General features: G+C 50.4%; 1 protein-coding gene across 2 annotated transcripts in view; it reads left to right on the top strand.

The window, feature by feature from the left end:
• The window catches only part of CEP70 (centrosomal protein 70), a 505009-nt gene that overhangs the window by 239502 nt on the left and 242760 nt on the right, over positions 1 to 22747 (top strand). The window contains exon 13 of one of the 2 annotated variants that reach the window (XM_078682403.1): positions 9329 to 9427. The exons of the other annotated variant lie outside the window; for it this stretch is intronic. Within the exon in view, the coding sequence (XP_078538529.1) occupies positions 9329 to 9427 (99 nt within the window). The remainder of the gene's footprint in view (positions 1 to 9328; positions 9428 to 22747) is intronic. 2 annotated transcript variants of the gene reach the window in all.

Raw genomic sequence — 22747 nt, 5'->3', positions numbered from 1 at the left:
GCGTTACCTCAGGCCGAAGCTCCGCCTCGGGCGCACCTCCTCTGACGCGCCGGGTCCTTCCTCCTGGCTCCGGACTCCGCCTCGGGCACACCTCCTCTGACGCGCCGGGTCCTTCCTCCTGGCTCCGGACTCCGCCTCACCTCCAACGACGACTCCTCCCGTCAACACACGGGACAGCTGGGCATTTCACTCGCGTGTGGGTCAGGCTTGATGACGGCGCTACACACAGGTAGGAGCCTCAGCCGATCTCACCGCCTTTCTCCACAGTGTGAGAGCTGGTCTCGAGTGGGGTGAATGTGGCTGTCCTCACTCCTCAGCCAGACAATACAGCTCTGGATCGACGTCCACCTGCTCCTCCCACAGCCTTCAGGGCAGGTGTTCAGATCACCCACAAGGGTCGCTTTACAGCAGTTTGCGAGGGTCTTTTCAACACATGACCCGGTGATTTGAAATCTGGTCACAATGTCTCTGGTCACAATTAATGGATGACGTGACAGTGGGGTTTGGTCAGCCTGAAAGGGGGCACTTCCCAATAACGCGACAGCCGGCCCACAGGTCGATCTGGTCACCACTGGTGCGCAATCCTCCTCCACAAGTCGCCTCTCTCCTCACTGGTCACTCCTGAGACTGCTCAAAATGGCTGCTGGTCACTGGCCTTTTATAGAGTGGCCTGAGACCTCTGGAAGCCACTAGATGTTTCTGGAACCTTCCTCATGTTAGTCTATGGGTCTGTCCTCCTGGAATGTCCGTTATGGCAGTTGGTGGACACCATTTTAGGTTCATGAGTGTCCCTAGATTTTCCAGGAGCTAGACTAGGCCTCACAGAGTATGTAGGGAATATGGCGTCATAGTCAAGGAACACCTAGCCCCCTGACAGCACTGAAAAATCCTGGTGGACATAAACAAATAAAAATAGAAACACTGGGAGGCTAAGGGGGACAAAAATAAATCATGATGGTTAGAACACCCCCAGATGCAGACAGATCTAACACGCGTCCCCCCCAGCTGAAAGTGGGGAGAGCTACCCAATCCCTTGGGAGTTCTCATCACTAAGGCGGAAATACCTGGATAGACCGTCTGCGTTGGCATGGTCCAATCCAGGCCGATGTTCCACCCGAAAGTCCATTCCCTGTAGGGAGATGGACCACCTTAACAACTTGGGATTCTCCCCCTTTATTTGCATCAGCCAACGAAGGGGCCGGTGGTCAGTCTGAACCAGGAAGTGCGAACCAAACAAGTATGGCCGCAACTTCTTCAGAGCCCAGACCACCGCAAAGGCTTCTCGCTCAATGGTACTCCACCTCCGTTCCCTGGGGAGTAGTCTCCTAGACAGGAAAACCACGGGTTGATCCAAGCCCTCATCATTTAGCTGCGATAACACTGCCCCAATGCCATGTTCTGACGCATCTGTTTGGACAATGAATTCTCTAGCAAAATCAGGGGCCTTGAGTATTGGAGCAGTACACAATGCTTGCTTCAAGGTCATGAAGGCTCGCTGGCAAGCCTCCGTCCAGACTACCCGTCGGGGTTGTTTCTTGGAAGTAAGTTCAGTGAGGGGTGCCACAATGGTGCCATACCCCTTCACAAAGCGACGGTAGTATCCAGTGAGGCCCAGGAAGGCTCGGACCTCAGTTTGAGTCTTGGGGGGCTCCCAGGCTATGATAGCCTCAATCTTTGCCTGGAGGGGCTGCACCGACCCTCTGCCCACCAAGTGGCCTAGGTACACCACCGACCCCTGCCCGATCTGACACTTGCTGGCCTTGATTGTCAAGCCAGCCTGTTGCAGGGCATGAAGAACAGCTTGCAAGTGTTGCAAATGATCCTCCCAGCTGCTACTGAAGACAGCAATGTCATCCAGGTAAGCAGCAGAAAAAGCTTCCATACCAGAAAGGACCTTGTTCACCAGCCGCTGAAAAGTGGCAGGGGCGTTCTTGAGCCCCAAGGGCATCACACAGAACTGGTAGTGTCCCTGAGGTGTAGAGAAGGCTGACCTTTCCTTCGCCCCCTCAGTAAGGGAAATCTGCCAGTACCCTGAAGTTAGGTCAAAGGTACTTAAGTATTGGGTAGCTCCCAGCTGGTCAATAAGTTCATCCGCCCTAGGGATGGGATGAACATCTGTCTTGGTTACTGAATTTAGTCCTCGGTAGTCCACACAGAATCTCAATTCAGGTGTGGTGTCCGGCGGGGCAGCTTTCGGTACCAAAACCACCGGACTAGACCAAGGGCTACTAGAAGGTTCAATCACTCCTAGCTCCAGCATCTTAGCGACTTCACTTTTGATGCTGGCCTTCACCTTGTCCGACAGCCGGTAGATCTTAGACTTCACAGGTGGGCTGTCTCCTGTGTCCACGTCATGGGTACACAGGTGGGTCCTACCCGGGACAAGGGAGAACAGAGAAGAAAATTGCTCCAGGATCTGACGGCAATCTCTCTGCTGTTCAGGAGTCAGGGATGGTGAGAGAATCACTCCCTCCACTGACCCATCCTTTTCTTGAGACGAGAGAAGATCAGGGAGAGGTTCACTTTCCTCTTCCTCTGCTCCATCGGTCACCATCATTAAGACAACCTCGGGCCTCTCATGGTGTGGCTTGAGGCGATTGGCATGCAGTACCCGGTGGGGCTGTCTCGGGGTCTTAAGATCCACCAAGTAAGTGGCTTTACCCTTTTTCTCCAATACTTCAAAGGGGCCTGTCCAACTATCCTGGAGGGCATTTAGCTCTCCAGGTTCCATCACCCACACTTTTTGTCCAGGCTCCAGTTCCACTGGGTGAGCATTGTGGTCATACCACTCCTTCATAACTGCTTGGCTGGCTTCCAAGTTGTCAGAAGCTTGCTTCCACAACTTGGCCATTTGGCTCCGGAAGGCCAGCATGTAGCTCACCACGTCCTGGGGAAGCTTCCTGGTAGTCTTTTCCCATCCATCCTTCACCAGGCTGAGAGGACCCCGTACAGGGTGCCCGTACAAAAGTTCGAAGGGGCTGAAGCCCACTCCCTTCTGTGGCACTTCCCTGTAGGAAAACAAGAGACAGGGTAGGAGGACGTCCCATTTCCTCCGCAGGCTCTCAGGCAGACTTCTTATCATGCCTTTCAAGGTTTTATTAAACCTCTCCACAAGACCATTGGTTTGTGGGTGGTAAGGGGTGGTAAACCGATAGGTAACACCGCACTCCTTCCACATAGCCCGCATATATGCTGAAAGGAAGTTAGTCCCCCTGTCGGACACAACCTCCTTGGGGAAACCCACTCGGGTGAAGATCCCCATCAGGGCCCTTGCCACTGCGGGTGCAGTGATGGTCCGCAGAGGTATTGCCTCTGGGTACCGTGTGGCATGATCCACTAAAACCAGGATGAACCGGTGACCAGCTGAAGTTGGTGGATCCAATGGCCCTACAATGTCGATGCCCACCCTCTCAAAGGGGGTGCTAACGACAGGTAGTGGTTCCAGGGGAGCTTTTAGCTTCACCCCTGTTTTCCCACTGGCTTGGCAAGACACACACGTCCGACAATATGTATCGGACGCCACTCTCATCCGAGGCCAGTAAAAGTGGGGGACAAGCCGGGCAAAGGTCTTGTCCTGTCCTAGGTGTCCTGCCAATGGTATCTCATGAGCCAGTTCCAAAAGAAAGGCTCTAAAGCATTGAGGGACCACCAAGGCCCTGGATGAACCATGTCCAGGTGCCTTGGGCTCACTGTAGAGGAGTCCATCCTCCCAGTAAATCTGGTAGCTCCCTACAATGTTCCCTGCTGCCTGGGCTTTGGCCTGTTGCCGCAGCCCCTCAAGAGTAGGACACTTCTTCTGAGCTTTGCAGAACTCTTCCCGGGAAGGACCTCCCTCCACATGCCATTCAGTAGGGATGGGTAGGTTCTCCAAGGAAGCAACATTCTCCCCTGTGGACTCCAGATCCACCTCCGCAGGTGGCCTGTCTGTCTCACGAGGTGGAGATGCCGAGGCAGGGTCCTCCGGCCTCCTGTCCTTCTCTTCTCTGGCAGCCGGCTGGGCCATTGTTCCAGGCTCCAGCGTAAGTAAACTCCCCCTTCGGGTAGTCGCGGACCTTGTGCTGACACAGGCCCAGTCAGGGGGTCCCAACATCTCAGAATGAGTCTGGTACTCCACCCTCCTCCAAGCATTGTGCTCCATATCATTTCCTAACAGGCAGTCAACAGGCACGGCAGGGCTTACGGCAACTCGAAGTGGGCCTGCAACCCCTCCCCACTCAAAGGGAACCTCGGCCACAGGATAGTGGCCCAATCTGCCGTCAGCGATCACGGCGGGATGGAGTACATCTGGGATGACCTGCTCTGGAGACACCAGTTGACTCCTTACCATAGTCATACTGGCTCCTGTGTCTCTCAGAGCCTCCCCTCTACGGCCGTTGATGGTGACCCACTGCTCATACTTGGTAGTATTAGAGGGCAGTTGGGTCTTTGGCACCATCTCCTTATCACCCAGGGACACTAAAGTGACACCCGCCCGCTCCCCTCCGTTACCCAAAGGCATCTCCTCCCCGAGCACTACACTAGTTATTCCCGGGGCTTTTCCTCCAGTGGGAGGAGGTGGTCTTTTTGGGCATCTCACATCTCCTTTATAGTGTCCCACACCACCACACTCGAAACAATGAACAACCCTTGGCTGCTGGCTTTGGCCAAGATTAGGGTTGCGAGGGGGGTTACTCTTAGGGATGAATCCTCTGCCCCTTCCTTGTGAAGTATTTTGTGGACCTTTTGAGAACTCCCTCTTATTATCCCCGCCCTCTTTCTTCTGGGGGGTGCCCTGTCCAGACTTCTGGGAATCCCCTCCAGTCCCCTTAGATGACACCCGGGTACTAGCCCAGATGTCCGCCTCCTCAGCAAGCTTCCTGGGGCTGGTCAGCTTGCTGTCCACCAGATGCTGGCGCAGCTCGGGAAAACATTTCTCGAGTAGGTGTTCCTTGAGTATGAGGTCATATAAACCTTCATAGTCCCCTACCTCGCTGCCTTTCACCCAACCCTCCAAGGCCTTCCTGGCGTAATCCAAAAAGTCCACCCAATTCTGTGTGCCTAGTTTGTGGCTACCCCGGAACTTCTGCCTATACTTCTCAGGGGTTAGCCCAAACTTCCTTATCAGCGCCACCTTCATAGCAGGGTAGTGGGTTTGCTCACGCTGCTCCAGGGCCAACAAGGTATCCCTGCCATCAGGCGGCATGTATTTATACAACCCACCCCCCCAGTGGGCTTCCAAGATCCCATGGGCCCTCAATGAGACCTCATAGGCGGCTAGCCATTTTGCAATATCATCACTTGGTACGTAGCTAGCCATGACATCTTTGGGTAAATAGGGTCTGGGTTCTCTGGTGTTCACCTTGGTTTCGCTGCCACCATTTGGAGTGATGTTAGGGGCCTGGAATTCGAGTTCTCGTAGCTTGAACTCGTGTTCCAACCTCCTCCCCTCCCTCCTTTCTTCCAACTCCATTTTTGCTATTTCCCACCTTAACAGTCTTTCCTCTCTCCTGTCAGCTAACTCGGTTTCTGACAACCCTCTCGATGACACACTGCTGCCCTCCCTTGAGGTTGCCTTGGGGCTGATTGACATCTCACCCACCCCCGGGGGACATTCCGCAGTCCTATCAATGACAGTACCTCTGTCCGATTCCTCCTCCTCTACCATTCCCTCCGTGTGCGCTTCCACCCAGGCTCGCAGACTAGTACGGAGCTCTTCTCTTTTGGCCCCTCGCCTAACGAACACTCCCCTTTCCTGACAGAAATCCTTGAGCTGTGCCACAGTATAGGTCTCCATCTCTGACATTTCGAATTCCATCTTGTCAGTGAAAAGTGTGGACAACCACCCCGAAGTAAGTTACAAGGATAGGAAACTCTGAGGGTCACCTCCACCCACCACCAGGAGTAAATTTAGAAAAACAAAATTCAGATTAGGAGGGCCGCAGGGAGAAAACTCCAGGTGTAGTCCCGTGGTAAGCACTGCGTTACTACTAAGTGAGTGTAAGCACAAATCCGCAATCCCACCGCTGAAACACCAATTATGTTAGACCTAGGGTATCCTAGACTACATAGGGTAGCCTGGCACAGTAGGGGAACAGCTAAACTCCAAGGCGTTGGTTAAGTGCTTACAGGACCCACTCACAGTAACTCAATGACTGACCACTAAAAATAAAAGACGCTACACCAGTTTAGAAAAATACCAGTACCTTTTATAAAAATTCTCTTTTGTTCTTTTCTTAGGCAAAAGCAGTACACTTGTAGTTCAGTACAGATTTCATATATATCACATCAACTTCAATACTTTTCTCAATTCAGTGCAGATCAATCAAAGGTACATCACATTTGAGGTAAATTACTATCAGTTTCACAGAATGCTTCTTCACTTAGTTGTTACAGAAGGGAAAATTCGCTTTACACAATCTTGGCATGTACATTACCCATCTGCACTCGGGGCCCAGGTCAAGCTTGTCAGACTTCTACCCCCAGCAGCGTTGTTCACAAAGCCCACAGCCAACTATATAGTTAAAGAGGAGACAATGTACATTAATTAGGCTTCCTTGGGACTATTCTACGGCTACTCCTCTCCTGTAATAGAACTGACTCTGAGTGATTAACTGCCTGGGAAGTTGTTGTGACTGAGCTCTGTTCGTTACCGGCACCCTATGGCCCAACTTGCACCACTCCTACGCAAGGCACAAGAACCTCATGCTTCGTTTCCCTTTGTCACTGCTCCCCCTGTTATTAGCTTGATTTTAACGGATACTAATATACTGAGAGGGTTGATGGCCAAGTTCCTCACGTTTCTATTCCTGACGGTTCATTAGTTTTTCAGTAGTTTTTCCCAACACTGCCGCTTCAATGCTCTGTGTCAGCCGGCTCTGCCGCCTCCCGCTTCCCCTCGTTTCTCCCCCGCTTACTTTATCTGAAGGCAATCCGGCTTGAGATGTCCTCGCGCTCGGTTGTTCTCTCCTAGCTCCTAGGGCCTCTGAGGAAGTCGGCATCGGGGCGGGGAAAACGGGAAGGGCTTACTCTAGCCGGGGACGCTCCTCTGGCGGTTCCGTGGCGGCGCTTCTGCCTCCTTCCGCGTTACCTCAGGCCGAAGCTCCGCCTCGGGCGCACCTCCTCTGACGCGCCGGGTCCTTCCTCCTGGCTCCGGACTCCGCCTCGGGCACACCTCCTCTGACGCGCCGGGTCCTTCCTCCTGGCTCCGGACTCCGCCTCACCTCCAACGACGACTCCCCCCGTCAACACACGGGACAGCTGGGCATTTCACTCGCGTGTGGGTCAGGCTTGATGACGGCGCTACACACAGGCAGGAGCCTCAGCCGATCTCACCGCCTTTCTCCACAGTGTGAGAGCTGGTCTCGAGTGGGGTGAATGTGGCTGTCCTCACTCCTCAGCCAGACAATACAGCTCTGGATCGACGTCCACCTGCTCCTCCCACAGCCTTCAGGGCAGGTGTTCAGATCACCCACAAGGGTCGCTTTACAGCAGTTTGCGAGGGTCTTTTCAACACATGACCCGGTGATTTGAAATCTGGTCACAATGTCTCTGGTCACAATTAATGGATGACGTGACAGTGGGGTTTGGTCAGCCTGAAAGGGGGCACTTCCCAATAACGCGACAGCCGGCCCACAGGTCGATCTGGTCACCACTGGTGCGCAATCCTCCTCCACAAGTCGCCTCTCTCCTCACTGGTCACTCCTGAGACTGCTCAAAATGGCTGCTGGTCACTGGCCTTTTATAGAGTGGCCTGAGACCTCTGGAAGCCACTAGATGTTTCTGGAACCTTCCTCATGTTAGTCTATGGGTCTGTCCTCCTGGAATGTCCGTTATGGCAGTTGGTGGACACCATTTTAGGTTCATGAGTGTCCCTAGATTTTCCAGGAGCTAGACTAGGCCTCACAGAGTATGAAGGGAAAATGGCGTCATAGTCAAGGAACACCTAGCCCCCTGACAGCACTGAAAAATCCTGGTGGACATAAAAAAATAAAAATAGAAACACTGGGAGGCTAAGGGGGACAAAAATAAATCATGATGGTTAGAACGCCCCCAGATGCAGACAGGTCTAACAATGTCTGAAACCTATTTTTTTTCTCAGCGAATATATATATCTATATATATATACGCACACATATACATACATACTTTAGGGCCAGTAGAAGGCGGGAGCCCTGGGAAATGTTTATCTCTGAATTCTTTTACTTCGAATAATTACTGCTCTTGGAAGTGATGAAAAAATAAAGAACTGTGAAACTCATGGACGATTGTGTCTTGCGAGTTCTGTACTGCTGTATCGCAGGTCACGAAGGACGATTAAGTCTTGGATATATACATGTATTTATTTCCTTCTTCCCTTCTTCCCTTCCTTTCCCCCTTTCCCCTTTCCTCTTCCCTCGTAGTTAGCTATAGTTAGGACTAAAGTTTCCATAGGGAATTTGTTTTTGTTTTGCCAATAACTTTGCTGCCCCTCGATGAATCTTCACAAAATTTTCAAAAACCGTCAACTTTTGGTCCAGCTGCTGTGTTGAAAGTTTTGGAGTGCTACGTCAAGCGTAGTCTGAGAAAAAAGGCAAGGGGGGGTCCAAAAACACATTTTCCCTATGTTATGTCAACAGGGATTTTTCATTTTTTTAACTGAACTGAGCTAACTATAACTCAGGCCCCTGCAATGCACTGCTTATGACCTCAAATATTACATCACTCATGACCTGGTCAGTGACATCATTCATTACATCTTAAATGACGACATCACTCATAACATCATCCACAGAATCACTGACACACTCACTTACACCCTCATAGAACCTTTCATACGCTCACTCCACACAACCATTCACAGACCCATACCAGTACTTACACATCCACTCAGTGATTTACTCGTCCACTCCTAGATCTACACGCACAACAGACATCCGCTCACTGACCCATACAACCACTCATATGCCCACTCACTAATACAGCCACTGACATATCCACTCACACACTGAGTCAGTCACCCATAGAGCTGCTCACACACCAAATACACAGCCACTTACTCACCTATACATTTTTTAAAAGTGGTCCGAGATACTGAACCTAAGCGGGACAAATCAGTGCTTATGACTATAATAAGATTCTTCTCCAGGAGAACTAGAATTACAGGTTAAGTGACTTTTCTTTGCATATTATAGGTATTTGCACACAGGGTGTTTGTGTTGGCAAAATCGTAAGTCATGCCTTTTTTGTTTCTGGAACATTACCATAAATTGATGGTGCCTTTGGTGGGTTCTGGTAATACAATTGCTTCAAAATGTAATTCGAAATAGCACTGTTGGCAGATTTTAAAAATCCATTCAAACCTTCTCTCCAGAGTGCCTGCATGATGGTGAACATCCAGGATGTCAAGGATTTGGATTCTGTTCTATCCTTAACAGTTAAACAATCTGAAGAATATTCAAAACTTCAACAGGTAAAGCCGACGCTAGATCTACCCCTCTTTCCTAATCGCTGTCGGTCGTTTACGTAATGTTTGACATCAATTCCTCATTTAGAGGTTTGCATGCAATATGTCTTAAAAAAATGCAGTGTGTGTCAGTCTGTCTGTCTCTCAGTCTCTCAAGCGGGGGCCGAGTGAAAGGGTGGGTCCCAAAATGCTTTTTTTTTTCAAGTTGATTTCCATAGGACACTTTAGACATGGCTACAGTCTGAACTGCTGAACAGAATTACACCAAATTTGGCAAAAAAGTAGCTCTTGGTCCTTAAAGCGCCCTTTTTGTTAAATTGTGTAAATCTGTTCAGTAGTTGCGGAGAAATGTAAAGATTTCTCAGATATACAACTGTGGCTGCAGTGTATTCGCGACCCCTCTTGATCTCGTGCTTGAAATCTAATTGGCTACCAACACTTCCAACCAGGAAGTGTTGACAGCCATCTTGTGACTTGGTTGAACCGAGCCACAAGAAATTTTTTTTTTTTTTAAAGGAAAAGGGGGCAGGGTAGAAACAACCTGACCCCCTAGGCCTCTTGGGAGGGGGTGTTCCACAGGGCCCAAAAAAGCATTAAAAAAATGGTGGGAGTCGTGTTGGATTCGGGACTCCCACTGAAAATGGGGGGGGGACAAAGCTCTGTCTACCGTGCTCCGTTTAATTATGCCCCTGGGTGGGCCAGGTCCCAGTGACATTTGAAAATATAGGAGGGGGCACACGGGCCCCCCACCTCAGGCTGTTCAAAGCCCAGGGGACCGCCAAATCCCCAGGACAGTCATTTAATTATATGTGGGGAGCCTTTGGGCTCCCTGCTGCCTCAGGGGCCGCCACCTCCCCAGCGCAGACATGACGTCAAAAAATAATGCGGGTAGGCCGTAGGGCCTCTCTTTCAGCACCAGGGACCGCCACCTCCCCGGAGCACAGCCGTTAATTAATAAAAAATAAAAATACAGCGGATGCCCCACGGGCCTGCGTGGGGAAGGAAGCCCCGGGGACCACCAAATCCCTGAGGCACAGCCGTTAATTAATTTTATTTTATAAAGCAATGCCGGCTATTGCAGGAGACGGGGAGCCGACAGGGACTGCCTTTGCCTTGAGGCCCCCACCCGGTCCCCAACGGAGAGGCCAGGCCCCAGGGACTGAGGTCCCCAGGGCCGGAATTTGGCCCAGGGAGGGGGTAGTTAGGGCAGGCACTCATACATCCACTGATTCACCAATGCACATTGGTATATATTTTTAACACTCAAGACTTTTTAAAAAGCACTCAGTCACTGGATGAGGTCATCAGTGGTGTCATTTGAGAGGTTTCAGAGATGTCACTGACCATGTAATGAGTGATGTAGTATGTCATAAGCATTGCGGGCGCAAGTTATAGTTACCAGAGAATTTCTCTGGTTTTGTACAAGTAAAATCTAACCCTAACTATAACGTCCTGTTTTTTGTGTGTGAATATATATATATTACCTACTGGTGGTTCCCTGTAGGTAGTTATAGTTAGGACCATATTTCCATAGGAAAAGCGTTTTTTGACTTGCCGATACCTTTGGAACCTTCATGAAATTTTTCCAAAAAAGTACTCCTGTGAATCTTGTTATGCATGGAAGGCTTTGGGGTGACCTGTGAAGTTGGGTCAGAGAAAAAGGGGGGTAAAAAAAAGTAAATTTCCCATGTTAATGTAGCCCGAAGCACTGGACGGAATGTCACCAAATTTGGCAGAAAGTAAAATTTGGCTACGCAGATCACGCTTTCAGTTACTTTGTGTAAATTTGTTCAATATTTGTTGAGAAAATTAAGAAAATAGCGAGTGATATATGTGGACGTGGGTCCTTCGCAATTCATTGCAAAAAATTATAAGGTTGTGCCGGGACATGCAGAGCTCTGATTGGCTGCCAACACTTCAACCTGGAAGTGTTGGCAGCCATCTTGGGACTCCGCTTCAGCCGTGTCCTAAAAAATAACATGGAAAAAAAAGAAGAGGGCAGGGTAGGAATACCCTGACCCCCAACCCTTGGTCTTGGGGCCCAGTAGAGTATAAAATGATTTTCTTTTTCTAAAAAAAATTGCGCAATATTCACGGCAAAAACCCCCACAAACAAGCACAGCTTCTCGCGCTTGTTTTTTAAATGGCCCCCAGGTAGGCCAGATCCTGGGGCAATATCGATATATAAATGTAAACAAGGTCACTGCGTTGACCGAAACACGTAACAGCAGTAATGGCTAAATAAATCTTGTTGGAAAAGTGTGGTCTGTGCCTGGTGGATTTTGACAGATCGACACAGGAAGTGATGATATATAATATATCAGCAAAACCCCCTGACACTGCTGGTTACATCCACCTGGGCGGGGCCGGTGCGAGATACTGGTGCCAGGCCCATTTACGATACGAGAGGAAATTGATATTCTAAGTCGGAATACAAAAAGACTTGCACTCCAGGATCGCACTATTCAGTTAAAAATGTATTGAATTAACTGCATCATGTTTCGACAGTTGAATGTCTTTTTCAAAAGCCCCTACTGTTAGTCACCTGTAGGTTGTTATAGTTAGGACCATGTTTCCATAGGAAAAGCATTTTTATTTCAAAACACATTTTTATTAAGTCAGCAGATAAAATAGCCACATTTCTGACAGGGGGAGTGCAATAAAAACTGATCGGTATGATAGCATTCAGGATGGTGACTTCTATGTGACATTTACAATACAGAAAAAATAACATTTCGAGCCTGTGAACATCAGCCCATAACTTTACAACCAAGTGTGCCATTTACTGTGCAATAGTCCATGCATCATACCCATCAAGCCACTTCACTTGTAACGTAGTCCTTTGTATCATCACTTTCCCGCGTGGTTTGTTCTTAGCTTCGTGCTTTAAATATAGGTTGCTCCTGACTCATGCACCAATCGAGACCTGCCTTTAATGCTCCCAGTTTGGGCGTGGCCGTGTCCTTCCATGCCCTAGCTATTTCTTTTTTAGCCAGGGTAAGGCCCAAGAAAAGCAAAGGCCTTTTATAGAAGTTTCCCCCAATTTCTTCGATGACATGTAGTATGGCGAGCTTAGGAGACAAGGGTATTTTCCATCCCAGTACCACTGATAAGCAGGCCGTGACACCCCTCCAAAATATGCTAAGCGCAGTGCATTCCCAAATGGTGTGTATGAACGTGCCTTCTGCGCTGCCACATCATAGACATGTAGGGGAAGCTATCAGTCCCACCCTCCACAGCCAATATGTAGTAAAGTAAGCGCGGTGTAAGTATTTAAACTGCATAAGTCTGAGGAGATAAGCTATTGAGGCTCTCCTCGGGGATTCTAATGCCTTCGTCCAGTCATCATTATCAAGGGGGCCAAGGTCTGCCTGCCATCTCTCCCGGAGTGAGTCTAGGGTCGAAGAGAGATTTGTCTCCAGGGTTTGGTATATCTTTACAGTCTTGTGGTATGTGTAGAATTGAGTATGCAGCATAAAAAATTCCTTCCTGAGCTCCCGGAAGGACTTCAAGGTGGTGCCTCACATTACGTCTCCCAAAGTAGAGATACCTTTGGCCTCCCAGTCCCGAAACCCCGATAGGGTGGACACCTGTGGCAGAAGGCCGCTCTGCCAGAGGGGCATTATTAGACTTGGCATCTTTTGATATGTTTCCCCGACTTTTTGCTTTCTGACCTCCCGTTTTTTACTCTGTTATTGCTGGTGTAATGATTCTGCGCACTTTCCTCACTGCTGTCCAGTGGGAAAGTGCAAGTGATCCTGTATAAAATGTGTTATGGATTGGTGTTTCCATGATTGGCTATTTGATTTATGTGTCCGTCCCTAGTAAAGTGCACTGCGAGTGCCAGGACCTATACATCAAATGTTGTTGGTGAGCTGCAGCACTGGATTGTGCCACCCACGCAAACAGCCCATAAAGTGTAACTCTGGCCTGCCATTGCAGAGCCTTGCGCAGCCTGTGGCTGCCATGTCGACTTGGCAAGTGCACACACTTTCAAGCCCTAAACCTTCCCTTTTCTACATGTGAGTCGCCTCTAAGGTAGGCCCAAGGTACCCCCATGGGCAGGGTGCATTGTATGTAAAAGGTAGGACATGCCCTGGTGTGTGTGGCATGTCCTAATAGTGAATTAGAACTACTTTGTTTTTCACTATTGCAAGGCTACCTGTTCCCCATAGGCCAGAGTGGGCAGTTTGATTATAACCTCCTATAATCCTAACTGACTCAAGGAACATGGTAGAAATTTGAGTTTAGTATGCCTGAACTCAGAATGATAAAATACATCTTTTAGTGAAGTTGGTGTTAACATTCTGTGTTTGGAAATACCACTTTTAGAAAGTAGGTATTTTCTGACCTAACCATCCAGCCTGCTTCTGCTAGCTTGTGTATTAGCTGTCTGGTTTGTGAGTGACAGGGGCTGGGGAAGACTCCAGGAGACAGGGTGAGTCAGCACAGGGCTGAATCGGCACATCTACACATAGATGGGTGGGAGGAGTAGCACCTGGGTCTGAATAGGGCTGGGCTCGCCTTCCACAATGCTGGCTCCACCTCCTGAGCTACGTCTGAGGACCATGGCCCACAGTGACAAAGGAAGAAAGTTCACACTGGCAGAATGCACCCCAAATTGGTTTAAACTAGTTCTAGGCCCCTCTGCCTTCAGAGGAGAAAGGAATTGCTGGTATAAAATATTGGCGCCCAGACCCCAAGATTTTAGAACTCGCTGGAATCAAAGAACCTGGCAAGAAGAAGAGCTGGAAGAGCTACTAGGAATAGTACTGCCCCTTTGCTGTGTTTTTGCTTTGTTGGGTTGGCCTGCAGCTGCTACTTCTGCCTTGGGCAGCGAAAGGACTGGTATGAACTTTCTCTACTTGTGTCGAGCATCTCCAAGGGCCTGAAACCGAGCTGGCCTCCTGTTAAGAACTCTCAGGGACTGCAAAGACTTCACCAACCTCTGGGTACCGCTCCTGGAACTGCTGTGTTCGAGGCATGTGGGCTGCTAAATTCATATCTAATGCATAGATCGCCGCCTAGTGTTGGGTCCGGATGATTGCACATTGTTGTCCTGGAAGAGTCTTCGAAGTGTCACGAGATAGGTGGCTCCTCCCCTGGACTACAGTGCGCATGGGCATCGACTCCATCCCCAGATTGTTTTTTTCCGCCATTGGGTTCGGATGTGGTTTCGACGTCTCCGTGTCGGAACCGATAAACTTTCATCTTAAGGCCAAAAGGCCTTCGTTACTTGCGTCGGTATTGTTTGCGTACGGTCTCGAGCGTCGTCCGGCTCTCTTAGCTGGATATCTCCGGAGTCGAATAACTCCTCGGACATCGAGGCCTTCTCGTCGCAGCAAGACCCGACGAACTTGACATGGAGCGGAGCCCGTTCAAGTTCTGCCCCGTCTGTGGATCCAAATATCCACACATCTATGTGCATCCGGTCTGTAATAAATGCCTTTCGCCGGACCACAACGAAGAAAACTGCATGGCCTGCTCCAAGTTCAGGTCCAAGAAGACGCTCAAGCTTCGGCGCGTGGTGCGCCTTGAGGCCCAGCGAGCGACCCCGGCACCCGACAACATCTTCGGCGACCCCGAGGAGGAAGGCGATAGCCATCATCTCCAGATTTCGCCACCGTCGACGGAGGTCCTGGCCGATCCAGAGGAATACATCGGAGGACAGGCCCCAGACCTTGAATACGTCGAGGAGGTAGGGGACGACGAAGAAGTTTATGGGGCCGTGGAAGATAGCTCAGAGGAAGAGCTATGCCCCGAGGTCTACGTTATTGAGGCTCAGGTCACGGGATCGCCACTCGGCCTTACCCACGACCATGCACCGCTCTCCCCGGCCCCGCCTTCTGGCCCGGCCACGGACACTCAAGCGGAGCCGCAATTGCCCGTTTCGAAACCGAAACCTTCTGATCCTACGGGACACAAGATGGCCGACGTTCAGTCGAAATCGAAACCGAAACCTACGGACTCGACAAAACCTAAGATGGCCGATGTCCTACAAAAAATAACAAAGCCTGCTCCTTCATCGACTCCGTCGACCTCCGGCACACAAAAGTCGAAGAAGGCTGTTGAGTCGACAGCGCCGCAGAAAGTGCACAAGGAACCCTCCTCCAAGAAGGCCGTCCACCAGCCGTCCACCTCGGTTGCTCCGGCGCGGACACCTAAACCTCTTGAGACGCCTTCGGGCGCTGCGACGGCGCCGTCCGGTAAACGCACGGCCGACCCAAAGTCGACTAAAAGCCACGACCCAAAGGCCGCTAGCTCAACGCATCGGCACAAGGATGCGGGATCTGCAGCATCGGCGCCAAAGCCTTCAACGGAGCCCCAAAGCATTGCGGCCGAAGATTCGTCGACGCCACACAACCCCGACGACTCCGAAGATCGGCCGTCGGTGCCAAAACCCTCTGCCTCCTTTACGAAGCAGGTTACTGACTCCCTTAAACGTATACAGGAAAAGGCATTATCGTCCACGCCTTCCACGCCATCGGCTCCGAAATCGGTGGACACACCTCAGAAGTCCTCAAGCAAGCTTCTTTACACTCTGCCACCGAAGGTGGCCCCAAAGGCCTTCGCAACCACGTCTGCGCCAAAACCGTCGGATCCGTCCACGCTAAAAGGCCTCTCGGATCCATATCTTGCCTCTGAGGAGCAATCTTCGCATTGCATCGATGCACACACAGGGAAATTGACCCTTTATAAGAGGAAAATCACTTCACAACCACTGGAATCGTATGTTATTCCACTGAAGAAGAAGAGGCCGGCACAAGACATTCCTTTACTTGTTGAGCCTATTCTGCCTCCACCGAGAAGGAGTCCATCGCCTTCCCCCAACCAATCAGGAGGGGATGATGATGACCAGCAGGACCAATACAATTTCCCAGTAGACCATGACCCTGATGTTCAGCAGGACTCGTATGGCGACGCTGGGGACCAAAGTGGGCATCAGGTGTTACATGATCCACAAGGTTTTTGGGCACGTACATCTCCAACAGAGGATTCTGCTGCATTTAATGATTTACTCGAACGGGCAGCAGCAAATCATAATGTGGACATGCATGCTGACCCGGTAGAGGAAGACTTTTTATTTGACACTTTCTCCGTCTCAGAGAGAACAGTTAAAATACTTCCTATGCTTAAAGGTGTCCTTAAACATGCCCCAGAGATCTTTAAGGAACCTACCAGGGCAAGGGTGGTGAACCCACGTATCGAGAAAAAATACAGGCCAGCACCTGGAGATCCTGCATATATTCGAGGACAGTTGCCCCTGGACTCGTTGGTGGTCGCAAATGCCCGCAAGAGGGCAAACTCCCAAACAACGGGTGAAGCTCCTCCCCCAGACAAGGAGTCGAAAGTGCTTGAGGCATCGGGCAAGAGGGTAGCAGCGCAGGCCGCAAATGTATGGCGTATCGCAAACACGCAGGCACTATTGGCACGATACGATAGGGCGCATTACGACACCCTAGAACAGCTCCTTCAACACCTACCTGATGAGTTTAAAGAAGCAGCCGAAACACTCATACAAGAGGGAAAGCTTATCTCCAACGCTGCAATAAAGTGTGCACTTGATGTGGCAGATACAGCGGCTAGGGGGATTAACACTAGCGTCATGTTGAGGCGACAAGCTTGGCTTCGTATATCTGGATTTAAGCCTGACATCCAAACTACAATCCTCAACCAGCCCGTCAATCCTGACACCCTGTTTGGTCCAGATGTAGACACCACCCTTGAAAAAATTAAAAAGGATAACGAGACTGCTAAGTCCATGGGGGCGCTTCAGTCTCAACAATTCAGGGGAAACACTTTTCGTCGCTCAGGAGCACGTGGTGTTACCAGAGGACAATTGGGTCAACAAACACAATACGCGAGGGGTGGTGCGCAATCCTCGTACCCCAAGCAGGGTAGAGGGGGTTACAGAGGCAACAGTGCCAAGGGCAGAGGCAGAGGAAACAACAACTCCCGCCCCTCTGCCGCCAACAAACAGTGACTCTCTGTCACTGCCCCCCGACCATACCACTCCGGTCGGGGGGAGACTCCAGCAGTTCCTGCAGTCTGGACGTCCATCACCACGGACAGGTGGGTGAGAAAACTTATCCAGTACGGTTACTGTTTAGAGTTGATATCCACTCCCCCCAACATTCCCCCAAGACACCGTCCTATGTCGGCAGAGCACTTGCACTTATTGCAGCAGGAAGTACTGGTGATGCTGCAAAAAGGCGCAATCGAGCTCGTGCCAGTGGAGGAGGAAGGCACGGGGGTCTATTCCCTGTACTTCCTCATCCCAAAGAAAGACGGATCCCTCAGACCGATTCTGGATCTACGCCCCCTCAACATGTACATACTGTCAGAACACTTCCACATGCTGACACTGCAACAAATCCTTCCCCTGCTCAATCAAGGGGACTTCCTAGCAACCTTGGACCTCAAGGATGCTTATTTCCACATACCACTCCACCCATCCCACAGAAAATACCTCAGGTTTACCATTCTAAACAGGCACTATCAGTTCAAAGTCCTGCCCTTCGGGGTAACTACTGCCCCCAGAGTATTTACAAAGTGTCTGTTGACAGTGGCGGTGCACCTCAGGAGACAGAACATACATGTCTACCCGTACCTAGACGACTGGCTTGTTCAAGCAAAGTCGGAACAACAGTGCGCCGCGGACATGTCCCACACTATTCAGCTCCTTCACAGCCTGGGGTTCTCGCTAAACTACCCGAAGTCGCACCTTCAACCAGCCCATGTGCGGCAGTATCTGGGCGCGACAATAAACACCCTGACTGCTACGGCTCAGCCAAACCCAGTCAGAATCCACAGCATTCAGTCGCTGTGCCAAAAATTCAGACCACAACACTCCCTCCCAGCGAGAGTGTTCATGCAGTTGATAGGCATGATGGCCTCCTGCATCTTCATAGTCCCGCACGCGAGGCTGCACATGCGCCCGCTCCAAGAATGCTTGGCAAATCAGTGGACACAGGCTCAGGGACAGCTAACAGACCTAGTGTTGGTGACCGGTCGGGCATACAACTCTCTGCATTGGTGGAATCCACACAACCTTTGCAAGGGCCGACCGTTCCAAGAGCCAGTGCCACAGATAATCCTAACAACGGACGCATCTCTCCAAGGGTGGGGAGCCCATGTGCTCCACTACACTGTGCAGGGACTGTGGTCCACCCAGCAGCAGAAGTTGCACATCAACTACCTAGAATTGATGGCAATCTTCATGGCGCTCAAGTCCTTCAAAGTGCATCTGTGCAACAAGGTCGTGTTGATCCGGACGGACAACATGACAGCCATGTACTACATCCAGAAGCAGGGAGGTACTCACTCTCCACAGCTGTCTCATCTGGCTCAGAGCATGTGGAAGTGGGCCATTCAAAGGAACATCTTCCTCATGGCAGAACACCTCCTACATTTATCCGCCATAGCGGCTTATCTCCAGAATAGGCAACACCTCTCTGTTTTCAGAGTACCTGCCATTAAAGCCTTCCTAGAAGGACTGAAGCGGGTCATTCCTCCAAGAACACCGCCAGCTCCAGTGTGGAACCTCAATGTGGTCCTCACTAGGCTAATGGGCCCACCTTTTGAGCCGCTGCACTCCTGCAAGATTCAGTTTCTCACATGGAAAGTGGCTTTTCTCATTGCTATTACTTCGCTCAGACGTGTTAGTGAGCTGCAAGCGCTCCCAATCCAAGAGCCCTTCATACAAATACATTCCAACAGGGTAGTGCTCCGCACTAACCCCAAATTCCTTCCTAAAGTGGTGTCACAGTTTCATCTCAACCAAACTATTGACCTGCCTGCATTCTTCCAAAACCCACAAACAGTAGCAGAAAGAATGCTTCATACATTAGACGTTAGGAGGGCGCTAATGTACTACATTGACAGAACACAACACTTTAGAAAGACACAACAATTGTTTGTTGCCTTCTCAGCACAGCACAAAGGCAACCCCATTTCCAAAGCAGGAATAGCCAGATGGATCGTTAAGTGCATTCAAATCTGTTATCAAAAGGCTAAACACACTTTAACAATACCCCCCAGGGCGCACTCCACATGCAAATTGGGGGCCTCCATGGCTTTCCTGGGGAACATTCCCTTAGAGGACATTTGTAGAGCAGCCACATGGTCTACACCACACACATTTACCAAACATTACTGTGTGGATGTGCATTCAAAACAGCAAGCAGCTGTAGGACAGGCTGTTCTAAAGACACTTTTTCAAGCTTCTGCAGCTGGCACGGGCAACCGCCGTTAATGGAGGGACTGCTATGTATTCTATGCATTAGATATGAATTTAGCAGCCCACATGCCTCGAACTGAATATGCTACTTACCAGTATGCATCTGTTCTTAGCATGTAGGGCTGCTAACATTCATATCGCCCGCCCTCCTCCCCGGTGCCCGTAGTGGCTGCAGATACTCTCTCTATATTCATCATTAGCATGGACATCCTTTACACTGTTTCACTCCATCTCTGCCACAATGGCTAAAAACAATCTGGGGATGGAGTCGATGCCCATGCGCACTGTAGTCCAGGGGAGGAGCCACCTATCTCGTGATACTTCGAAGACTCTTCCAGGACAACAATGTGCAATCATCCGGACCCAACACTAGGCGGCGATCTATGCATTAGATATGAATGTTAGCAGCCCTACATGCCAAGAACAGATGCATACTGGTAAGTAGCATATTCATTCAGTTGCCACAGAGAAGCGGGAACTACGACCGACTCTGTCACCGACTCCATCGCTAGCCTTGTGCCCTAAAGGCACCGCAGGCCGCACCGACTCGCCCTGCACTGCATGCTTTGGTCTCACCGACGCCGTCTGCACGATTGTCACCAAGCCGCTGCCTGCACCGTATCAAGAGGCACCTCAGCCCGCACCTCCTCGCTTCACTTCGCTAGCCTGGTCTCATGACACGATCGCCGCTGGCTCGACAGCCGTGACCGCCTCGTCACGCACAGCTGTCCGGCTCGGCCAGCACCAATTCCGCCCACCCGGCTCTGTCCGTTGCATCGCAACCTGCCAGCACCGCATCGAGCACCGTCTCGCTCTGCACCGCACACCTTGGCCTCACCGAGGCCGCGTCTGCACGATCGTCACCGAGCCGCTGCCTGCACCGCATCGAGAAGACACAGCGCCCTGCACTGCTTCCACTTTGCACCTTAACCGCGACGGACACCACGACCGGCTCTGTCACCTGCACCGCAATCTGCCAGCACCGCACTGAGCATGGTCTCGCCCTGCACCGAAGCTTTGGTCTCACCGACGCCGCCTGGACGATCGTCACCGAGCCGCTGCTCACACTGCATCGAGAGTACACCGCACCGTGCACCGCTGCCACTTTGCATCGGATGCCAAAACCCGACTTGCACCTCCGTGTGAGCCGCACTAAGAAAGGTACTGTTAACGAGTCTGTTCACGCTGTTGCTGGCCCGTACCAACGCGTTCAGCTGGTAGTGCAAGACTCTTTTGTTTTCAGTAACGTGGTTTTCAACTTATTTTTGCCATTTAAAGACATCTGGTGAATTAACTACTTTTAAAATATTGTATTGTGGATTTTTATCATATTTGGTCTTGTTTTAAGTATATAAAATATAAAAATATTGGATCTTTTTCTAAACTGGTGTGGTGTCCTTATGTAGTGCTTACATTGTATTACTGTTGGTTTTGTGCAAAAGCTTTACACACTGCCTCTAATATAAGCCTGACTGCTCGTGCCAAGCTACCAAGGGGGTGAGCAGAGGTTATTTTAGGAGTGTAACTCCCTTATCCTGACTCGGAAGAAGGGTCCCTACTTGGACAAAGGTGCAATCCCTTGCCAACAAGAGACCCTCATTTCTAACAGGCATCTCTCTTGTCAGTTGTCCCCACCATCCCATTCTGCGCAGCGATTCCTTCCATACTCAGAAAACCACACGTGTGGCAGGTGGGAATCATCGAAGCTTTTTTGGGGCATGAAGGAGCAGGTGGGGTAATTTGCTGCCAATGACCCATTGTTCCACCTGGTATGCCAGGTCATTGCTATTCCTGTACCACCAATCATTCAGCACTAAGAGATGAGATGCTGCGTGATATGATTGGATGGCAGGGGTCGCTATCTACAAACAGTATGTAGCTTAAAAGCACGTTTTTAGCGCAACTCTAGCCTGATAATTACAAAGGAAGCAGGCTCAGTCTTGCGTTAAGCTGACTGAGCTAGGTGGGCGGTATCTGAAAGGGATGATTCTGCAGCTGATAAAGAAGGTGAGGGAGTGGCACCATCTTAAAAACCGCTGTCCTTCCCAGTATGGATAGGGGCATACGCCCCCAGGACTCCATCTCAGCCTGAGTACGTGTCCAGATGGGGGTAATATTTTTGTCCCACCACACCAACTGGGAGGACGAGAGGTGGACCCCAAGGTACTTCAACCCGGTTGTGGTTAGCGTTACTTCCCCAACCCAGGCGCCCTTCTCTGACCCCCCCTTGCAGAGGCCACAGAATAGACTTCCGGGCATTCATAAAGAACCCAGAATGCCTTCCAAATATCTGCATTATGCGGAGCAACCGAGGTCCTGCCCGATGCAGCTTCAATAGGAAGGAAAAATGTATTTTTAAAGTTAAAAGATTGTTTTTGTAAGCTTGATGTTCTCTAAATATGACACCAACAAAAACCAACAGAGAGTCTACAGACACTAACAACGTACCCAACTACAAATACACAATATTACAGAGAACCGTCCTGGAATGAGTTCCCATCAGTACACCATCGAGACCGCCCTTCATCATCTGGGATCTCTTTCGACACTAGTGCCTGCTGCTGTTAAAGGTGAAAAAACCTGCACTGGCCTGATGACAAGCCATGTACCAGGAAAAACCACAGCAGTCGTGTAAGATGTGAGGAAGGCGTGTCTAGTGGAGTACTGAATAGCAGTGCAGTGAAAAGGTGTGGGTGAAAAAGAAAGAATAAGAAATGGAGTTCTAAAATTAGGTAGTGTTCAGGGACAACAAATTTAATAACCACCGTCACACTCCTAAATCAATAAAAACAGTGCAAATAAATGGCGTAACAAATAACCACTTAGAAGTTATAAAAGGTCGACATGTTTCTGCAGTCTGAACGAGTCTCGAGATCTCGTGCTGCTTCCTCAGGACCATATCACCTGAATAGTGTAGGTGACTGTGTAACCATCTTCCCATCCCATGCACCGCACTGTCCGTCGGTACACCGGTCGTCCCTCCGAGCTCTATCTCCTCCCACAGATAGAGCTCGGAGGGACGACCGGTGTACCGACGGACAGTGCGGTGCATCCATCTACCTGAGCTCGCGCCAGGTGAGGTGGTG

Source organism: Lissotriton helveticus, chromosome 3_1 (assembly GCF_964261635.1).
Source record: "Lissotriton helveticus chromosome 3_1, aLisHel1.1, whole genome shotgun sequence".
Lineage (NCBI taxonomy): Eukaryota > Metazoa > Chordata > Amphibia > Caudata > Salamandridae > Lissotriton > Lissotriton helveticus.
The sequence above is the reverse complement of the archived record's forward strand: the minus strand, read 5'-3'. Positions and strand labels throughout refer to the sequence as shown.